The sequence below is a fragment of the Phyllostomus hastatus genome, unplaced genomic scaffold (assembly GCF_019186645.2).
Source record: "Phyllostomus hastatus isolate PE091 unplaced genomic scaffold, TTU_PhHast_1.1 phas_scaffold_1066, whole genome shotgun sequence".
NCBI classification, from domain to species: domain Eukaryota; kingdom Metazoa; phylum Chordata; class Mammalia; order Chiroptera; family Phyllostomidae; genus Phyllostomus; species Phyllostomus hastatus.
Genome location: NW_025334004.1, coordinates 13614898 through 13633443, shown reverse-complemented (window position 1 = coordinate 13633443; position 18546 = coordinate 13614898). Strand labels below are relative to the sequence as shown.

The following is an 18546-nucleotide window of genomic DNA, read 5'->3' as shown; positions in this document are numbered from 1 at the left end:
AGCGTCTCTGAGTGGCTGCCCCAGAGCGCCTGAAACTCTTCAAACCGCAATCACTATCTCCATCCCCTCCGCGAGAAGCCCCGCCTTCAGACGTCTACCACTGTTTCCGACAATCAGGCTAAACACCTGGCGGTCCCTTAGACTCCACTCCCCCTCTTCATTATCCGCCCAAATCCATTCAATCACCAGGTCCGGCCACTTCTACATCAGCCCATCTCTTGACCACACCCCTTTGTGTTCTGTCCTTTCTGCCCCCATCTTGTTCTGGCCTGACTTGGACTAGGGCAATATCTTCACCCAAGACCATCCTGCCTCTCATCCTGCCCCAGGCACTCTACTCCTAGCACAGCAACAGCCCAGAGCCCCTGAAGTTGGGACAACTATATACTCCATCCAAACCAGCATGCTTTTGAGAGTGAAAGGGGCTTTATAAAATAATAATAATAACAATAATAATAATAATCCATTTTAGTAATAATTACAGTGGGACTGTCTTGGGCTATGGTCATCCTACCTAAAGTGCATGTCTGGGCCCTGGCTGGCATAGCTCAGTGGATTGAGCACGGGCTGCGAACCAAAGCATCGGAGGTTCGATTCCCAGTCAGGGCACATGCCTGGGTTGCAGGCCATGGCCCCCAGCAACCGCACATTGATGTTTTTCTCTCTCTCTCTTTCTCCCTCCCTTCCCTCTCTAAAAATAAATAAATAAAATCTTTAAAAACAATAAAGCACATGTCTGATCATATCCCTCTCTGTCTCAAAGACCTTCCATGACTCCCTTTAAATTAAGTTCCAACTCAGGTTAGCATTCAAGTCCTACCTTTCCAGCCTCTCATGCACCCACTCTCCTAATAAGCAGAACTACTCATCGGCCCTTAAACATGATTCATGCTGTCCTAGTCCTACACCTGTGCTCACACTCTACCTTTCTTCAGGCAATCCTCGTCTCCAACTCTGCTCCCTGAATCCTATTCTTATTTCAAGACCAAAGCTGCGCACAACCTTCCATGGAGTCTCTCCTCATCCTTTCCTTGCCCTTGTCTCGTTGCACTTTGCATTTTCTCCTTAGCATGATATTACTTCTACACTTGGCTCCAGAAAAGTGCTGATCAGGGGCTGCATTTGGCCCTACTCCTAGTCGGGTCTTTGACTGGGCAGCTGCTTACGATGTGGCCTGGCATTAAAAGATGAGCTGGGCCAGTTGATGTCCTCTCCTGGGAATTAGAACTATGAAATATGAAGAGACTAGAGCAGTTAGCAGAGGTGATGTAGAGAGCGACTCAGAAAGGCCGGCTGGTCAAATGCAAGTCACATTATGAGAAATTATGAGAAAACCCAGGAAGCTCTGTGTGCTGCACGGGGGTCAGAAGCAGTTAAGAGCTGGGGCTCTAGAGGCCAACCTGAGTGAGAATCCTGACTCCTCCACTTCCTGGGTTGGCCCTGGGGCAGGATACCTCACCTCCTCAAGCCTCAGTGTTCTCATATGGAAAATGGGGATAACATTATGAGCTACTTCATGGGGTTCTTAAGGGAATTAACTGAATCAAGCACGATGGACACCAGACACCGCTGTTTTTGGCATTTAGTAAGTGCCAGAACTTGTTAGCTATCATTCCTCCTTCTCCTATAATTATTATCATTAATTTCATTAATATTAATGAGGAGAGAGACACACAGAGAGAAGAAAGAGCCTGTGGGCTGCCTTTCCACCTTACCATGAGAGAGAAATTGGTCCCCAGAGCTGCCTCAGTCCCTGAATGCTTTCTGGGCCCAGTTCCTGTGCTGAAGCATGTGCTACAATACAAAGGCACTCCTTTTGTGTGTGTGTGTGTGTGTGTGAGAGAGAGAGAGATTCCTCAAATGAACCTTTGTTCTTGCACAAGGAATGATCCCTGCCCAAGTTCTTGTCTTCCTCTTGTGTCTGGGCTTGAGCTTCCCACACAGTTCAGCAGAATGCTCTGTCTACACTGCAGTATCCTGCCTGGCCTTGAACACAGCTGATGCTCAATGTTTGATGAATGAATGAATGAATGAATGAGATTCCATGTCCTCTTTAAGGAACCTATGGAAGGCCTGTTTTTAGGAGACTCAGAAATCCATGGGGTACACAGTTGCGAGAGACCCCCTGGTTCGTGGCTTCATCCCTCAAAGCAGGGAAGCGGGAAGGCCAGGACCGAAGAATGAAGCTGCAGGGTCCTCTCCCTGAGCTGGCCTTGCCCACACGCTGCCAGGCTTTGCCTCTTTTTTTCCTTACTCCCTCTGGCCCCAGGAGGAGGGGCATTAGGGTCATAGGAGGGGCAATTGAGGGAAGAGATCTGTTGGGTCAGGTTGCCAGCCTGCTGCCATGGGGCCCAGGCCTGCCTCCCTCCCGGGTCCAGCCTCACTCCCTCTACTCCCCCATCCATGTCTGAAATGTCACCCACACGCGTCTCTTCAGACCCTCACATTTACTGTGCTCTGTCTTACTGTCTGTGCGTGTGCTCTTCCTTCCCTTCAGGTACCCTTCTTCACCCCTAAAATTCCTACTAGTCTTTAACACCCAGCTCAGAGCCAGCCCTTTCTGGAACCTGGGACTCCCAGGCAGGGTTAAATGCTCTTGCTCCATTGTCCTAGCTCAATACTCCAATTACCTGTGTATTTGTCTGTCCTTCCCTGAAAATGTACCGAGGACAGGAATTATGTCGTTTATCATTGTGACCCCAGTGCTTAGCAAAGGACTTGGCACATAGTAGGTTTTCACTGAGCATCTGTTGACTGAATATATGAATGTATCAATAGATTAATTTTCTCCCAGTTCTGGGATCCCTGGATCCTGCTATTTTCTTTTCTTCTCTTAAGCATTTCTTGAAGAAATGCCTTCTGTAATCCTGTGACAATTTCTCCCAAAGCCACCACTACTCACCACCAGTCCTGCCTGAGCAGTATCTGGCATCCACCATGCAGGACACCACAGGGTTATGGATTTTGAAGCTAGAGATTCAGGGCCTAGGGACTAAGCAAGGGACCACAGGGGAAAGGACAAACTGGGGTGAGCTAGGGACTTGAATGTCTTCATTGGCCATTTGGGTCCTAATGGGTGGTTCCAGGCTGTCTCTCCCAGACAGGCCACTGGCTGGGCCTCTGGGCATGCCTGCCACTTGCCCGCCCTCCCACCTCCTTGGGCCCAGAGCTGAGCGGCTGGCGGAGGCAGTGCTGGGCCAGCCCAAGCAGACAGCCTTGCGCGATTGCTGGCTCCAGGCCTCCCAGCCCAGCTTGTAGCTCCCCCCAGAGTGGCGGGATTGATTGGCTGCAGCCGGAATGGGCACCAGTCTCCCTGGCTTGGACAGAAACGGGGCCATCTGTTACACCTCTAGTTAAAAGTACATAAAGTTGAGCATTTGTGCGCCGACAATACCACCCCTGACACCCTCCACGCGGCACAGCGCTCCGGCTCCTTGGCAGGCTTGCGCTCCGCCACAGGCCGGCACAGCAACGCCTCCATGCTGGCTGGGTTGGCACCAGTGCAGGCACCACAGCTCCACCCCCCGTGCGGCCTAGCCCAGCTGGGTCTAACCTAGAAGCTTGGATCCCACCTGTATCAGAGAGTGAAGGAAAGGATGGGGGGTGGAGGTTGTACATTGGTGGGCAGCTCCTGACCCAGCTCAGGGTGCCTAGGGTGCACATGATGTCAGACTTCAGGTTCTGATTTGGGGCGACCTAGGAGAGCTGATCATGCTAGTCCTGGGTCAGGCTGGCTCTGGGATCATGCCAGGTCTTGGGTTTCCTGCGCTAAGCCAAGCAGAAGAGTCCATCTTCTCACCCAGTAGGTCCATGCACCTTGAGTTTGGATCCTCCATGGTGGCATCTTACACCAACTGAAAGGACAAGTTTGGGTGAGGCTGGGTTCTGGGTTTTGGCCTTTGGCACAGAGTTCTAGATTCTGGTGTCTGGGCTCTAGGATGTAGAACCTGATTTCTAAACCCAAATTTCTGGTCTCTGGCTCAGGCCTAGACATTCAAGGCATTCCACAAATATCTTTTCCTACTTACCTTCCTCTGGGACTCCAGGCCAGACTACCTATCTCCCAAAACTGTGGCGAGCAGTCTTGCCTCTGCTCCTTTGCTCTCGCTGCCCCCTCTCACTCCAACTTGACAGATTCCACTTCTTCTCTCTAACCTCTCAATCCTTCCCATTCTTCAAGGCCTTGCTCTAGTCCCACATGCCAGGCAGACTTCTCTGGCTACCAGGCTCCTCCCTGCCTGGATCTCCCGGAGGTCCCCTCCACGACCTGAATGGTTTTTTATGAGTATGTCCAGTATGACACTTGAGCTCCTTCTGCACGTGTAGAAACTGGGCTGGCCCTGTCTTAACTGCAGCCTGCAACAGGGCTGAGGGCACATTTGGGAGAAGGCTCTGGAAGTGCCAGCCTGAACTCAGCTCAGCTGTGGGGGAAGGGGGCTTTCCCGAAGGCCATTCTAATGGATTCGCTGGTCACAACCTGGAAAGCAGACGGCCAGGTAGACAGACAGCCTTTGATTATTTGTGTGTTATTTTAATACATATTTATTGCACATGTGCTATGTGCCTCATCCTGTGTGGGGCATGGAAGAGGAGAGGGAATAGTTAAAAAAAAAATGAGATCAGACACAGTCCCTGCCCTCAAAGAGCTTACCCATGATTAAAGGCCACGAGACAAGTCCAAATAACTATAGGGCAACAAATCGTCCAAAGTCAACAAAAATGCCCTTTGTCTTAAGCAACAATAGACTCTCAGAGCTGGAAAGGACCCAGAAGGTCAGAGACCAATATTCCATTGTCAGCCAAAATATGTTTATATATGTTACGTGATATAATGTGGGTAAAGCTCTTACTTGGCATAGAGTAAGGTGATAGTAAAATGATGAAGATGATGGTGATGATGGCAATAAGACTGATTATTCGCCTTCTCAGCAGGATCTAAGCATATTCCATCTATTGGGGGAGCTCACTCCCACATACGGCAGCTCCTCCCACTGTTTGCACTCTACCCTTCAGAAAGCCATTCACAAGGAGAAGCTGAAACCATCCTGGGAAGCTCCCACCAGCAGCCTACAGGGTGTGGGGTGACCTGGTACAGTGTCCAAGGAAGCGGTATGAGGACAGAGGAGGACTGAGAATTATGGTAAGGTGTTAGTCCTAACTAGGGAGACTTACCTGCCTACTCCAATCCTTTCCTGCACAACACCTCCTTCTAGCCTGGGGGAGTTGCCCCCATCTCTCCCGAAAGCACTGGTGGTACAAGAGCCTAAGAAAGGCTGATAGGCCCAAATCAGGGCCCTAATAGAATCTGTGGTGGGCCTGGATATGAAGTTATGTGACTTTTACTCCTCCCCATGGGCTTCCCTAGGTAGTGTGTATGTGTGTGTGCTCACACGCATGTAGAAAGCAAGAGGTAAAGCTTATAGGCCATGGAAAACCCTGGAGGATGGGGGTGGGGTGGGTGCTGAAGGGGAAGGTAGGGAGCAGAGGCCATGGGGGAGGGAGGGAATCAGTCTGCACACTCTGTCATCTGCTATGCTACTTCCCATCTGAGTCACCTCAGACAAGCCACTTGACCTTTCTGAGGCTCGATTTGCTGACTGTAAATTAGACCACAAAGACTGCCTGCCTACAGGGAGGACCACGGCAGGGACTACTGTGACAGGCCAAGATCCTTATAAAAGTCGGGTCACGTTCATCCACTGCGGGTGGGGCCGGGGCATGCGGAAACCTTCTAGGTGCCGCACCAACTGGAGTTGCACTTTGCTCCTCACTCTAGGCTGGGGTCCAGTCGGGGGTCTGTGTCGCCTAGGTCCACGTTTGCTGCCTCTTTGTTTCTGGCCCTCATCGACCTCATCCCGATAAATCCCTTTTCCCCCCTTTCCTCTTTGTAAAGCTCTGCACACCCCCACGGCCTCTTCCAGGAAAAGAGCCCTGAGAGGAAAGCAGCTATAGAATTCTTCTTCCCATGTTCTCAGACACAAGCCGACTGATGCCCACGGCGGATCAGAATCACAGGGAAAAGGGGATGGGGGAACTTGAACTCGGCTTTTTCGAGCCCCTCCTCCCAAGCTGGGGCCCGAGGGGAACCGAGAGACCGCTGGGGTGAGCCTGGGGCTGGGAAGAGTAGCAGGCGCTGGGAGCGGGCGGGGCGCGCGGGGCGGGGCGGCGCGGGGCGGGGCGGGGCCTGCGCCTCCCCAGGCCGGCCAGCAGCAGGCGCTGCGGCCGAGGCGCCCTCGGTACCCGAGATTAATTTAAGAGCTCACACTAATATCCCTGGCTGTGTGGAAACAGCGTTTTATTAAATGCTTCACACAGATTTGGTATAATAAAGATGAATATATTATATCCTTTACCTCCCCCAGAGTGAGACAATAATAAGAGAGGAAAAAAAACCAATAAAGTGAAGCATAAATACAATGTAATGGGACTTGTGTCGAGGGACGCGTGGCCTGTCGGGGCTGCCACGGGGTGACTCTGCGGCGGGAGCTCCGGACGGTGTCGCCGGGGAGGCGGACTCCAACCCTTCCCAGCCCGGCCGGGGGTTCCCAGGCCCCGGTTTCCAGCCTGCCCAGCCCCGAGCCGGCATGGCCAGTCCCAGCTTCGCAGCCAGGAGGACTCCTACCTGAGAGGCACGCAGGAGAGGGGACAAGACTGGGACGGAGCGGCGTCTGGCCAGCCCCCCGCCCTGTGCGGGAGGGCCCTGCGCACCGTCCCCCGCGGTGCCGGGGACGTGGGCCCCACCGGAGGGACAGACGCCAGAGCTGATGGACAGGCTCTAAGGAGGAAAACTCCGGGAGCAACGGGCTCTGCGTTGGGAAGAGTTGGCCTCCCCGGGCTCTCCCGGAACAAGCCGGAAGTCCCTCGTTTGGGTCTTACTTCCAGCCTTCTCTAGGGGCCGCCAAAATCGTTTACCTGCAAATAAGGATTTCAAAGTTTCCCCAGCACCGGGGGCAGCGGATGGCAGTAGGGACTCTAGAAGGTTCAGCCCCACCTTGTGCCTGCTCAGGTCGCCACCGCCGGTGGAGCTGCTGGACTTAAACTCAGCAGCGCTTCCCAGCGCGATCTGGGTTCGAGCCCCACCTCTGGCGACACTGTCTCAACCTCAGTTTCCTCTTTGGTGAAACGGAGACGTTGTCAGAATTGGAGAGAAGGTTTCTAACGCCTAGTACCCCGTCAGCTGTAAAAAAAAAAAAAAGAGAGAGAGAGAGAAAAAAAAACCCCAGCTACCAGCTGCCCCCCTAAATATTCGTTAAAATAAATAGCCACAGCAAACCTACAATTTTCGCGAACCTCGCTTCCTCCTTGGGGCCCAAAGCAGGCAACCCCTTTCCTCAAACGAATGAAAAGGCTTAGTCTCCTGCCATCGCGATCCCTAAGTCCCCTGACCTTCACCCCCGGCCAGGCTCAGGCAGGTTGAAAGACTTACCCGAGACCACACAGCCCACAGGCGGCGGGGCCCGCTGAGGCCGAGGTGCGGTCACAGCCCCTCTCGCCGGCTGCCTCTGCCGAGACGCCCGGGCCGCCCAGGTGTGGACGTCGTTCCAGGCCAGGCCGAGGGCTCAGAGCTCCGCCTGAGCCCTCGGGAGGGGCCGAGTTAGCCCAGGCCTCCCCAGGGGTCCGGGCTGTGGCACTAACCAAACAAACGAACGAGAAGGAAAGCATAGAGGCGGAGGGAAGAGGAAGAGGAGGAGGAGGAGGAAGGTGCAGCAGGAGAGATGGATTCTTGGGGGTAGGGGGAGGCGGCCTGGAGGATGGGCCAGGGAGCAGCCTTCGGTGGGGCGCCTGGGACTCTGCTGGAAATCAGGCCGGGCCCCTGTCCGCGCTGCCCCGGGAAGACCCGCGGGGCCGCTGCGAGGGCCCACGCTGAGGTTCACCGGGTCGGGGCGAAGGGCAGGCGGCTCAGGAAAGAGCTGGGTCGACCTAAGGGGAGGAAGAGGCGTTGGGAGAGCTGGAGGATGCAGGCGGCGGTCAGTGTGAGAGGGGAGGAGCGCGATCCCTCAAGATCAGGAGCCAGGGACACGCGGGAATGGAAAAGCCAGAAGGAGCCAGTTCCACGCAAACGAAATAAGGCTGAGGGCGCTACTTATTGAGCTTCTCTTCCAGGCACAGCGGCCTGGGGCTCATGGCAGGCCTCGCGCGAAGAGATACAGCTGCTTGCTGCTTGCGCGTGCAGAACTGGCTCCACGGGTCCAGGACAGGCGGGCGCAGAGCACGGGGAGCCAGGGGGTCCAGAGTCCGTGGAGGGTCCGGAGGCTTCCCCGCAGCTTCACTTCCAGCCTGGCGCTGACGAAAGCAGCCCTGGGGCATCCCGGCTCTGAGCACAGGCCCGAGCCTGCCTCCTCCACTTCGCTCAGAGCCACACTGCCCAGTTCTTGGTGCTGCTGGGCCCTGGAGTCACTGGTTCCTGCTAGTCACACCACTGCGTCCCTTGGCCTGGCCTTGGGCCTGCCGCCTGCCCGCTCTTGCCTGGTACCTTGAGAGCAGCTTAGGTGGGACAGCACTGCCCCGCTGTCGCTGTGAGGCCAGAAGGGACAAGGCACCAGGGAGTCTCCTGGGACATAGCAGGGCAGAATCCAGGATAGGAGGGGGGCAGGAGGTCTTCTATCCCGGCTCTCCACCTCAAGCGAGTTAGCGATCGCTTCCCCTCAGTGGGAATGCGAAGGGCGGTGGGGGTGGCCGCACTAATGCAATGAGCCCCCACGCGGCTGCTGAATTATTCACGTGCTGTTTATTATGAGAAGCCTGACTCAGGCCTTCCCCGCGCCCGCCTAGTGGGGCTGGCCTGCTCCTCGTTCTCCCCTTTCCCTGCTTCAGTCCCTCCACTTACTTGGCTCAGAAGCCGCAGCCTTGTCCCAACTTCCCCACCCCTGTGGCCCCAAACAGCCACCCCACAAGCTCACCAGCGCCTTCTGCAGGCTGCAGACCTGATGCAAGTGCAGGAAGGACCAAAGATTTCATCGCGACTCTAGCAGCTTGCTGCTCAGGCGGCAGAGGGAGGAAATGTGGGGGTGTTCTGGCTCTCCTCCGGGCTGGCACTTCTGGCCTCCTGCTTGTCTGTCTTCTTTGCCAGGAGAGTGGTCCCCACTTCTGCACCTAGCGAAATGCTCCTGGTTCTTCAAGGTGCAGCTCAAATGCCACCTCCACTGGGACAGAACCAGACTCCCCCCACTTATTTTTACCCTCATCATGGTCCTCTGCGCTACTGTGGGAGGGAGTGTCTGTTTCCTTTCACCCCTGCCTGCCCATCGCCCTCCATCTTCTGTCTGTTCTTCCTCTCTGCTTCTGCACCCAAAACATGATAGGGGCTCAGTCCTGTTTTTTAAGAGAGAGAGAGAGAGAGTGAACAAACTTCATTCCTTAATCAGGCCATACCACAGCTGGGTCCAGAACCCAGGACCCTCCCCCCATGACCAAAAAGCATTAAATAATGAGGCTCCTGTGCCCCTCTGAGTGTGCTGGAGCAGCAGGGGGGCCTCACACATCTGCACACAGCTGGCAAAACAATGTACCTTCCCTTCCCTCATCCCCCTGGTCCTCTCTCTGGGGCGCCGATTGAGGTCCCTGCCTGGCTCTCTTTTGTCTCTTTATTATTTGTTTAGTTTATTTATTCAGTAAATGAATGAGGAGACTTTGGTATATGCCAGCCTAGCATAGGGCATGGAGAAGAAATTCAAGTCCCTTCCTCCCCAAGTTCACAGCCAGGTGGAGAGAGAGGCAGAAGGGCAAACAGACAAATAAGCACATCCCTGGCAATCTGACGTGACACCAAGGAGGTGTGTGCCAAGGAGCACAGAGGACCTGAACAGGTCAGGGGAGACTCCCTCAAATGAATTAAGCACTGAACACAGAACAAGAGGTGCCAGGAAGGAAAGTGATAGAAACCCTTCCGGCCCCAAGACGAGGGGAGCAAAGACTTGGGACCAAAAAAGAGGGCTGTTCTGGAAGCTTCAGAGTATGGTCATCTGGGCCTTGAGAACCCCAGGAACTGTCTCTCGTCCCCTCTCTACCTGTCTCTGTCCCTCAGTGGTCTGTCTAGGCACCCCCCCCACACACACACACAAACACACACTTCAAAAGGGCAGTCTCCCTATGTAGGACATGTGTCGGGGCCAGTGTCAATAGACTCTGAAAGAGAAAAGAAGTGGGGAGAAGAGAAGCAGGAGGGGTGCTCTCCAAAGCCCTGCTGTGGCCATAGACCTTGCCCCCTTTGCTACACAAGGTCCTGGGAGCTGGGCCTGGCCAGAGACAGCGGGCAGCTCCAGAAGCAGGAATGGAGCCTGTCCTGAATTTTGGAGCAGCTGGCTCCCTACTCCCCCAGGCGGTGAGGAGGCAACTTCCCTCCCCCTAGCCTTTCCCCTTCCCCTATTGGCCTGCTTGTGGCTTTAAACTTTTCTGGATCTCCAGCCCCTTTTGTGAATCCAATGTGTTATGTAATACTGCTCTTGGAAAAATGTGCCCACTTGGGCTCATATACACAATTTAACACACAGTTTCTGGGATCTGTATGCAGAGCCCCTGAAGCCCATTCAAAGGGCCACTGGGGGCCTCTGGTTAAGAACTCCATGGTTCTGGGATTAAGACTTGAGTCAGAAAAACTAGTCTTCAAATCTCAATGACTCCAAAACAGGCTGTGTGATTTTTGATGGGTTACTTAACTTCTCTGGGCCTCACTTTTCTTATATGTAAAATCAAGGTAATAACACTAGCTACCTCACAGGTTGTGAGTAATATATGAAATGAATAAAACTCTTAGCCTGAAGCCAGGCACATGCAGTAAGGGCTTATGGTGTTTATTGTCATGGTTATTGTTGCTGTTACTGCAGATGGTGGCCCAGGGCAGAGTATAAAAACCGAGTGGGCAGTCCCGGTTCAGCCAGGGCGGCAGGAGGCCATCTATCGGAGTCTGCCTCTATAGCCGAAGAAACGCTCACTGAATTCCACAAAGAGAGTCTTAGTAGCCGGTCCCCAGGCGACAAAAATGATCCCAATTGGTGGTCAAGGTAACTCATTTCAAGAAGCGCCAGAACCTTTTTTTTTTTTTTTTTTTTTTTGAGGGAAGCCTTGGCCTGAGGGCCAGTGCTGGTGCTTACACAAATAATCTGGAAACAAACGGGCTACTGAAACCGCCTGGATTAAAGCCAACGAAGCCTTTGGACATTTACTTGAAGTATTCTCTTGTACTAAGGAATAAGTCATTTTGCTTGAGTCTACAGGGTCCCCTTATCCTGGCAATTCATGCAATACTCTTTCCTTCCTCTTTGTCTGGAATATTCACTCAAATAAGGGGAAAGCAGGTTTTGGGCAGAACAATCCCTTTCCCTGGAGACAAAGTAAGGCTGGACCCTGGTGGTAGAGGCAGGGCAGCAAGCATGAATTCAGGAGTCAGGATACAGTGTGGGCCAGGCTCTAAAGACAGGCATTCCCTCTGCGGAGCAGACTCAAGGGACGAGCTACTTCCAGCTCCAGGGAGATGCCACCGGCTCAGCTTCCTGGGGGCTGGGAATCCCCCAGTGTCTTCCCGACCCAGCACAAGATCCCAGGAAGGGGGCTGGGTGGAAGGGTAGATCCTGGAGAGCAGCAGCAGGGTTTTTTCCCACCCCTCTGTCCCCGAGCTACTCCTTCTTTCAATTTTCACAATCTCCAAAACTCCTCTGAGGGGGGCAGTCAAGGCCCAAGCCTTTCCCCTCCACAATACACAAACATTTGTACTTCATTTGCTTGCTAAAAAACTCATTCAACCAATACATGGAGGGCGCCAGGTGAACTCACCTGGCCTGCGCAGGTCTGAGGTGTACGGACATCCCAGGTTAAGGTCCCTGCGCTCGAGGACCTCCTGGTTTGTCTGATGGGAGAAGGAGTGAGTCTGATTGCAGACCCAAAACACAGCTCCTTGCTCTGCAGGAGGGGTATGGGAAGCTGGTGGGTTTGGGCTGCCAGGAGTTTAGAAGATTCCAGCCACTTACACAGTGGGGTCTGGAGTCTGGGGAACTGCTGGGTGTGGAAGAGGTTGGTGGGGCAGTTAGGCTGGTTTTTGAAAATGACCTGCCGATGCAAGCAGGGGACCCTAAACAACAAATTGGGTGGGTAGCACTCCCGGGGCACCCCCGAGCCACTAGCTGTGCTAGGCTGGAGCTGTTTGGCTGCTCTGGAGATCAGCAAATTAGGCCAAAACACTAAAGCCTCAAGATTGAGTCGCAGGTATTGCTGAAGGGAAGAAGAGGTGTGGCGACAGTAGGTGGAAGAGGTAATATAGATGACTGTAGAATGTCTTGTCTACTTTGACATGATGCAGTTGAGAATCAAGGTCCCAGGAAATAATGCCCTAGTAGAGGAATTCTATGCTCCCACCCCCCCACCCCCTCCCCCGGCTCCCTAATTCCATTCCTCATCTTCCTGGCAGCCTCACAATAACATTAAACTTCACTGGTCCTGAGGGACTGGGAAATGGGCAACAGCAGGGTTGTCCTTAAGATCCTGTCCTACAGGCCAATATCAGGTGTGAATACTGGAACAGACAGGAAGAATGAAAGAGGAGGAGTATGGGGGGAGGCCCCTCCCAGGATAAGGAACTAAGAGTTCCTGCTCCCTGCTGGCAGGAGGGATGCGGCTCGCCTCCTGCTCTGGGTCAGGGCTTTGGAAGTAAAGGGCTGTGGGCCAGAGGCTGAGGCAGGATCCTCCAGGCAGGAAGTGAGAGGAGAGGGCAGACCTCTCTTGGTCCCAGAGCTTCCAAGGCAGCAGGGTCCAGCTCCCTGGCGCCCTCTCCCTCCAGTCCCTCTCCACCATCTCTGAACTCCCACTCCGTGGTGCTAGGCCCGGCATCAATCACCTCACGGCTCCCAGAACAGCACTGACGCACTGGAGGCCGACCGGCCTTGGGGATAGTTTTGCAGCTCTGGGGGAACTGAGAACCCCATTCTCATCATCTCTGCCTCTGAGCACCTGTCATCCCCCCAAAATGCAGGACAAAGATGGAGCAGGCGCTGGGATCCCAAACAAGAATCTTTTCTCCCCGCATTGTCCCTTTTACTCTGGAGAGCTGCGAGCCATGTTCCCAACAAATAACTGGAAGGGAGATAAAGCAGCCCATTTCCAATGCACTGAAGCCCCTGTGCCGGAGGCATCCAAGGAGAGAATCTGTGCTGGACCGCACAGCCCAGCTGGGCTCGCTCCCTCTCGGGGGCAGGTATGAGAGGGTAAGAAGCCCAGGAGGTCCCGTCCTTCCCATCCCAACCTCTGGGCTGGGCCACTGTCCTCTGCACTGGCCTCGCTCGGCCCTTCTCTCAACCGAGCGGGGCTGCAGGGTGGCACTGCCTACCCAGGAGTTTACAAACAAAGCCAGGGAAACGGCTGGGGCTGTGTGGGAAAGGAAACAGTTCTGCCTCCATTGGCTCCAACCCCTTCACCTCCCCCCTTTCTCCAGGCGCAGAAATGGAAAATCAGGGTGGTGAAGCCAGCAGCCCCATACAAACCAGATGAGGGGAGCCCGAGCGAAAAGAGCCTGGGGCACAGCCCCAGGTAAGGGTTCATAGGTAAGGGTTCAAACACACATCGGTTTACACAAATATAAGCGTGGAGAACGACACACGAATATACATATTCAAAAACATAAACACAGTCAAAGATCAATGCACACCAATGCCCGCCTGGCATACACAGAGTGCGGGGCCATAGGGTTGCCAGACCCCAGTCCGACCTGAACCCAGGCCTCCGTGCGGGTTCCTCACAGCACAACCCCAGCCTTGGTCGGGCCCCCTCCCGGCCCCCGCCCCGCATCCGGAACAGCTGGAGTCGGCCGGGCGGTGCACTCCAGCCGGGCGCTGGGCTGGGCGGGGCCGGCAGCGGGGCGCGGGGCACCGGCCCGGGCCCGGCAGAGCGCAGCGGGGAGGCCCGGAGCCGGCCCGTTAGCCCCGGCACCGGCCGACTGCCGGTCAGACCCCGGTCACCAGGCGGCCTCTAGAGCCTTGGCCCGAGATAAGTGTGCAAGATTGCTGGGGGAGGTAAGTCTGCCCCTTTGGGATCTGGCCCGGGGAGAGGTGCTGGGGCCACCACCAACTCCACTCCCCCTCTCGTCTAGGGAAGGCTGAGTCCTCTGACTAACCCCCTCCCCCAGCCCCCGGGGTTCCCACCCCTGTGCCCTGTGTCGCCTCACGCAGGGCTGCAGAGCCCGTGTGGACCTCCTGATTCCCTCTTCCCCAGGCGCGTGGCCCGAGGCCGCGAAAGAGTGTAGGGGCAGGGGCGCTGGGTCCTTGGTCACAGCTCGGCAAAGTCCGCGCTGGGCAGCGGCGGGGCCCACCCAAGCTCCTGGTCTTACCTTGACCGCTTGGCGGCCGTGCACCTCCCGGACTGGGCTCTCGCCGCCCTTCTCAGGCGTCGAATCCCGGATTGGAGAGCCTGAGAACTCCGGGCTAGCGCTGCAATTGCGGCGAGGCCGGCGGGCGAAGGGTGCGCCGGGCGCGCAGCTCGCAGTTTGGGGTGGGGGCGGCGGCTTTTCAGTCGTCGGCGGTGCGGGCGCAATAAAGGCGCCGCTAATGTAATTTACAAACAGCTCGGGCCGAGCGCGGCGCGGCGCCGGACTGACAGGCGCATTAGGCAGGCTAATTCCAGCCGGCTCCTCCTACCCCCGGCCCGCTAATTAATGAGCTTCCCAACTTAGAGCTGCCTGCATTGGACAGACAGAGAGTGAAAGAGAGGGCGAGGGCGAGGGAGAGAAGGAGAGAGACGGGGGGAGCGGAGAAGAGAGAGGGAGGGAGGGAGGAAGAGAACAGGAGGAAAGAGGACAGAGAGAAAGAAGGGAGGAGAAAGACAGGGGGAAAGGAGAAAGAGAGAGAGAGTAGTGTCTCTGCATATAATTGATTACTCCTGAATCAAGGCTAACTTGTTAGCAATAGTCAATTGCCCCATCTCTCCGCCTCCCCTCGCAGTACGGGATCGGCGCCCTCGCCTCGGCTCTTCCAACTGCCGCCTCCAGGACCCGGGGCCAGGAGCTGCCGCGGAGCCACCTGACACCTTTAAATAGCACCAGGGCTGGCGAAACTGGAGCCCCGTGCGGCGCACCCCGGCTCGGGCCCCGGATTGCTGGAAGCCCCGGCGGAGGCAGTGCCCGCGTCAGCACCCTCTTCCCGGGGCCCCGTGCAGCTCTGCTCGCCTCTGTCGCCGCGCTAATCGGCCCCGCGTACGGCCGGCGCTCGGCCGGCGCCCTGCCCGGCGCGGCCTCCTTCTCGTCCGCCGCTGCCTCTCTCCCGCGCCGCCCAGCGCCCGAGCTGCCCGCGGGCTGGGTCCCCGAGGCCCGAGCCGCCCCGGCCGGGCCCCCAAACGAGGCCGAGATGACTTCCAAGGAGGACGGCAAGGCGGCGCCGGGGGAGGAGCGGCGGCGCAGCCCGCTGGACCACCTGCCGCCGCCCGCCAACTCCAACAAGCCCCTGACGCCGTTCAGCATAGAGGACATCCTCAACAAGCCGTCTGTGCGGAGAAGTTACTCGCTGTGCGGGGCGGCGCACCTGCTGGCGGCTGCGGACAAGCACACGCCGGGCGGCTTGCCCCTGGCGGGGCGCGCACTGCTCTCCCAGACCTCGCCGCTGTGCGCACTGGAGGAGCTCGCCAGCAAGACCTTTAAGGGGCTGGAGGTCAGCGTCCTGCAGGCAGCCGAAGGTAGGTGCTGCCACTAGATTCCCCTACGCCCCAGAGCCCAGCTGCCCGTGCCCAGCGCGCTTTGTGCCCTCTGCCTCTACTCTCCTCCCGCGCCGGCGTCAGGGCCCTCCAGCCGAAACCGCTGCCGCTAAGTGTGGAGATGGGTGGGACAGGACCCAAATCCTATTTCCTAGGGACCTCTGGATAGGCCAGAGTGTCAGGAAGGGATGGTGGAAACACAAGTCTCTCTGTAGTCGGCCTGCTCTGCCTGACTCCCTCCTGTTCCCAATGGCCTGGGCACTCTTAGTCCTGTTCCGGGGATGAGGAATGGAGAGCCTTCTGCTGCGAACTTTTGGGTAAGGGTAGAGTTGTGGTCCTTGTAAAGAGGTGGAGTACCAACACGCATACAAAAGTCAGGACATCCCCGTCTGGCTCCTTCCTGCTCTAGCAACCTTGGGTCTTTCAAACCAACTCTTGGGGGGCGGGGATGGGGGAGAGAAAACAAAACAATTTTTTTCTAGGGACTTCCGGTAGAAGAGAGACGGGGGAAGAGGGTTTGCCATTGACGAGGCTTGCCTTAGTCCGGGAAGCTTAACCAAAACCGAGAAGGGAACTGTGGCAAACCGCAGGCCGGATGAGCCTAGGTGGGGTGAGCAAGAGACGGGGTGGGGCCTCTTCTCCCCTGGCGCAAGACTATACTATGGTTTCCTCGCAGGCCGAGACGGGATGACCATCTTTGGGCAACGGCAGACCCCCAAGAAGCGGCGAAAGTCTCGTACGGCCTTCACCAACCACCAGATCTACGAGTTGGAGAAGCGATTCCTCTACCAGAAGTACCTGTCCCCTGCCGACCGAGACCAAATCGCGCAGCAGTTGGGCCTCACCAACGCTCAGGTCATCACCTGGTTTCAGAATCGGCGCGCCAAGCTCAAGCGGGACCTGGAGGAGATGAAGGCCGACGTGGAGTCCGCCAAGAAACTGGGCCCCGGTGGTCAGATGGACATCGTGGCGCTGGCCGAACTGGAGCAGAACTCGGAGGCTGCCGGCGCTGGTGGCGGCGGCTGCGGCAGGGCCAAGTCGAGGCCTGGCTCTCCGGCACTCCCTCCAGGCGTTCCGCAGGCCCCGGGCGCCGGGCCCCTGCAGCTCTCGCCCGCCTCCCCACTCACGGACCAGCCAGCCAGCAGCCAGGACTGCTCGGAGGACGAGGAAGACGAAGAGATCGACGTGGACGATTGAGCGGAGCCCAGAATCTGCCGCCGCACGGGGCCCCTGGAGCCGCGGGCCTGCAGCCTCCCGGACCGGACCGCGGAGGGGAGCTGGGACCTCCTCTGCAACTCCCGCCTTCTCCCCTGTCCTTGGCCCAGACTGGGCTCCCAGCAGCCGCCTCTTCCCTCTCGAAGCAATAAACCCCGGCTGGGCTGGCCGGCCGGGCCGGCCGCTGGCGTAGCCTCCGCAGACCGCCCGGGGAGCCCTCGCCGGGCAGTTCTGTATGGCTTCTGTATAAATATTTAAACCTATATAGCGGGTTCTTCCCACCGCAGCCTGCCTTTTTTGTTTCTTTTTAAATTTTTTAAGATCTCGGAGGTTTTCATGTTTTCAAAGCTCGTAGGCTGCCGGGTTTGCTGAGGGAGAGGCAGAGCCGAGGGTAACGGACACTGAACCCCCGCGGTCTGGAGGAGGGGGCCACCCGACTGTTTCGATTTTTCTCTGCATGTGGCGAATGCACCGGCCCTCTCCCTCCTCGCCTCCCCGGGCCTATTGCAGTTGACTTCTTTTATTTTCTTCTGCATTTTTCCCCGAGTCAGAAGCGGCTGAGGTGGGCAGCCGGAGCCTGACTTGCAAGTTCCAAATTGATCTTTTCTTCCTCCCCTAAGAGAAGTCTCTTTCCGATGCCATTTCTGCCTCCCAATACCCACTAGCGCTATTTTAAAGATTCCTCTCCACCCTCTCTCGGTTTCCTTGGACCGACTGCTGGGGTCCGGGTCTTAGGGACAAAACGGGGAAATCCAGCCAACAAACCAACCAACGAAAAAGGAACCCAAAGCCCTAGAATTATTTTTTACTCTTTTTAGAATTTTTTTGCATGTGACAGAGACTGAGAGGAGGCCAACCTAAGTCCTCACCCCACCTCCTCCACAGCTCTGGGTCTGTCTCCAACGCCCGCTCCTAGGTGGACTTGGCCAGGCAAGGTGGCCAGATGAGGGTGGGTCCCACGTGCTCCTTCCCCGCTCCTGCCCTGCCTTCTCCTCCCCGGACTGTACCCAAGGCCTCTTTCTCCAATAAATAAAGTCTTTGCCATTTTACTAGAAGCGGTGGTGACCGTGTCTAAATGAGTGGGCCCTTTGCAGGGAAGCGATGGCAGGCCCAGGGTCTCGCTGCTGCTCGTTGCCGGCGGCCCGGCCTTGGAGATTTGGAGGAGTTTCAGGGCAGGCGTGAGAATGAGGGGTGAGAGGGAAGCAGTGGGAGGAAGCGTTTCTTGCCCGCAAACACGCGGCAGGCTCCAAATGAGGTGGGGGCGTGTAAGACAAGTAGGCTTCGTCAGGTCAGGGTAAAAAGCAGGCGTGCAATGCTGGGTGCGAGTGCGGGCGTATGTTGGGGGCGCCACGGATATGAAATTAATTTGCCTGAGGCAAAGGGTGGGGAGGGACTTGCCCTGTGGTTCGTGCACCCTAACCGGGACCCAAGGACATTCTTCCTGCACTCCCTGGGGCCACGCTAAGTCCCGGGTGAGTGACAGGTGTAGCTCAGCCGGGCACAGGGTGGGGTCTGAGGGCTCCTGAGTTTCGGTTCTGCCGGAGGGCCTCACACTTGGGCCAGGGAGAAAAATGAGGCCGAAGGCACCGGAGGACAGACTGAACTGCTTACACAGGCACGGGGAGATGTGAGCCCAAAGCGCCTGAGAGTTGGGATGAATTTCTG

General features: G+C 56.5%; 1 protein-coding gene and 1 long non-coding RNA gene across 3 annotated transcripts; one reads left to right on the top strand and one right to left on the bottom strand.

The window, feature by feature from the left end:
• Positions 1 to 6288: 6288 nt before the first annotated feature.
• LOC123828662 lies at positions 6289 to 14927 on the bottom strand. Of its 2 annotated transcripts, XR_006787495.1 has the most exons (6): positions 14312 to 14927; positions 9180 to 9312; positions 8901 to 9093; positions 7427 to 7920; positions 6992 to 7177; positions 6289 to 6912 (listed from the first exon to the last, which is right to left on the bottom strand). It is a non-coding gene; the product is annotated as an uncharacterized LOC123828662 (long non-coding RNA). The 2 variants fall into 2 exon arrangements; XR_006787494.1 differs by having other exon boundaries at positions 6289 to 7177.
• A 395-nt stretch (positions 14928 to 15322) lies between these two features.
• On the top strand, positions 15323 to 17917 carry LBX1 (ladybird homeobox 1). The gene is made up of 2 exons (XM_045853727.1): positions 15323 to 15648; positions 16343 to 17917. Exons 1-2 carry the CDS (start codon positions 15324 to 15326, stop codon positions 16861 to 16863), a joined length of 846 nt encoding a protein of 281 aa, XP_045709683.1. The 5' UTR covers position 15323; the 3' UTR covers positions 16864 to 17917.
• The last annotated feature ends 629 nt before the right edge of the window (positions 17918 to 18546 follow it).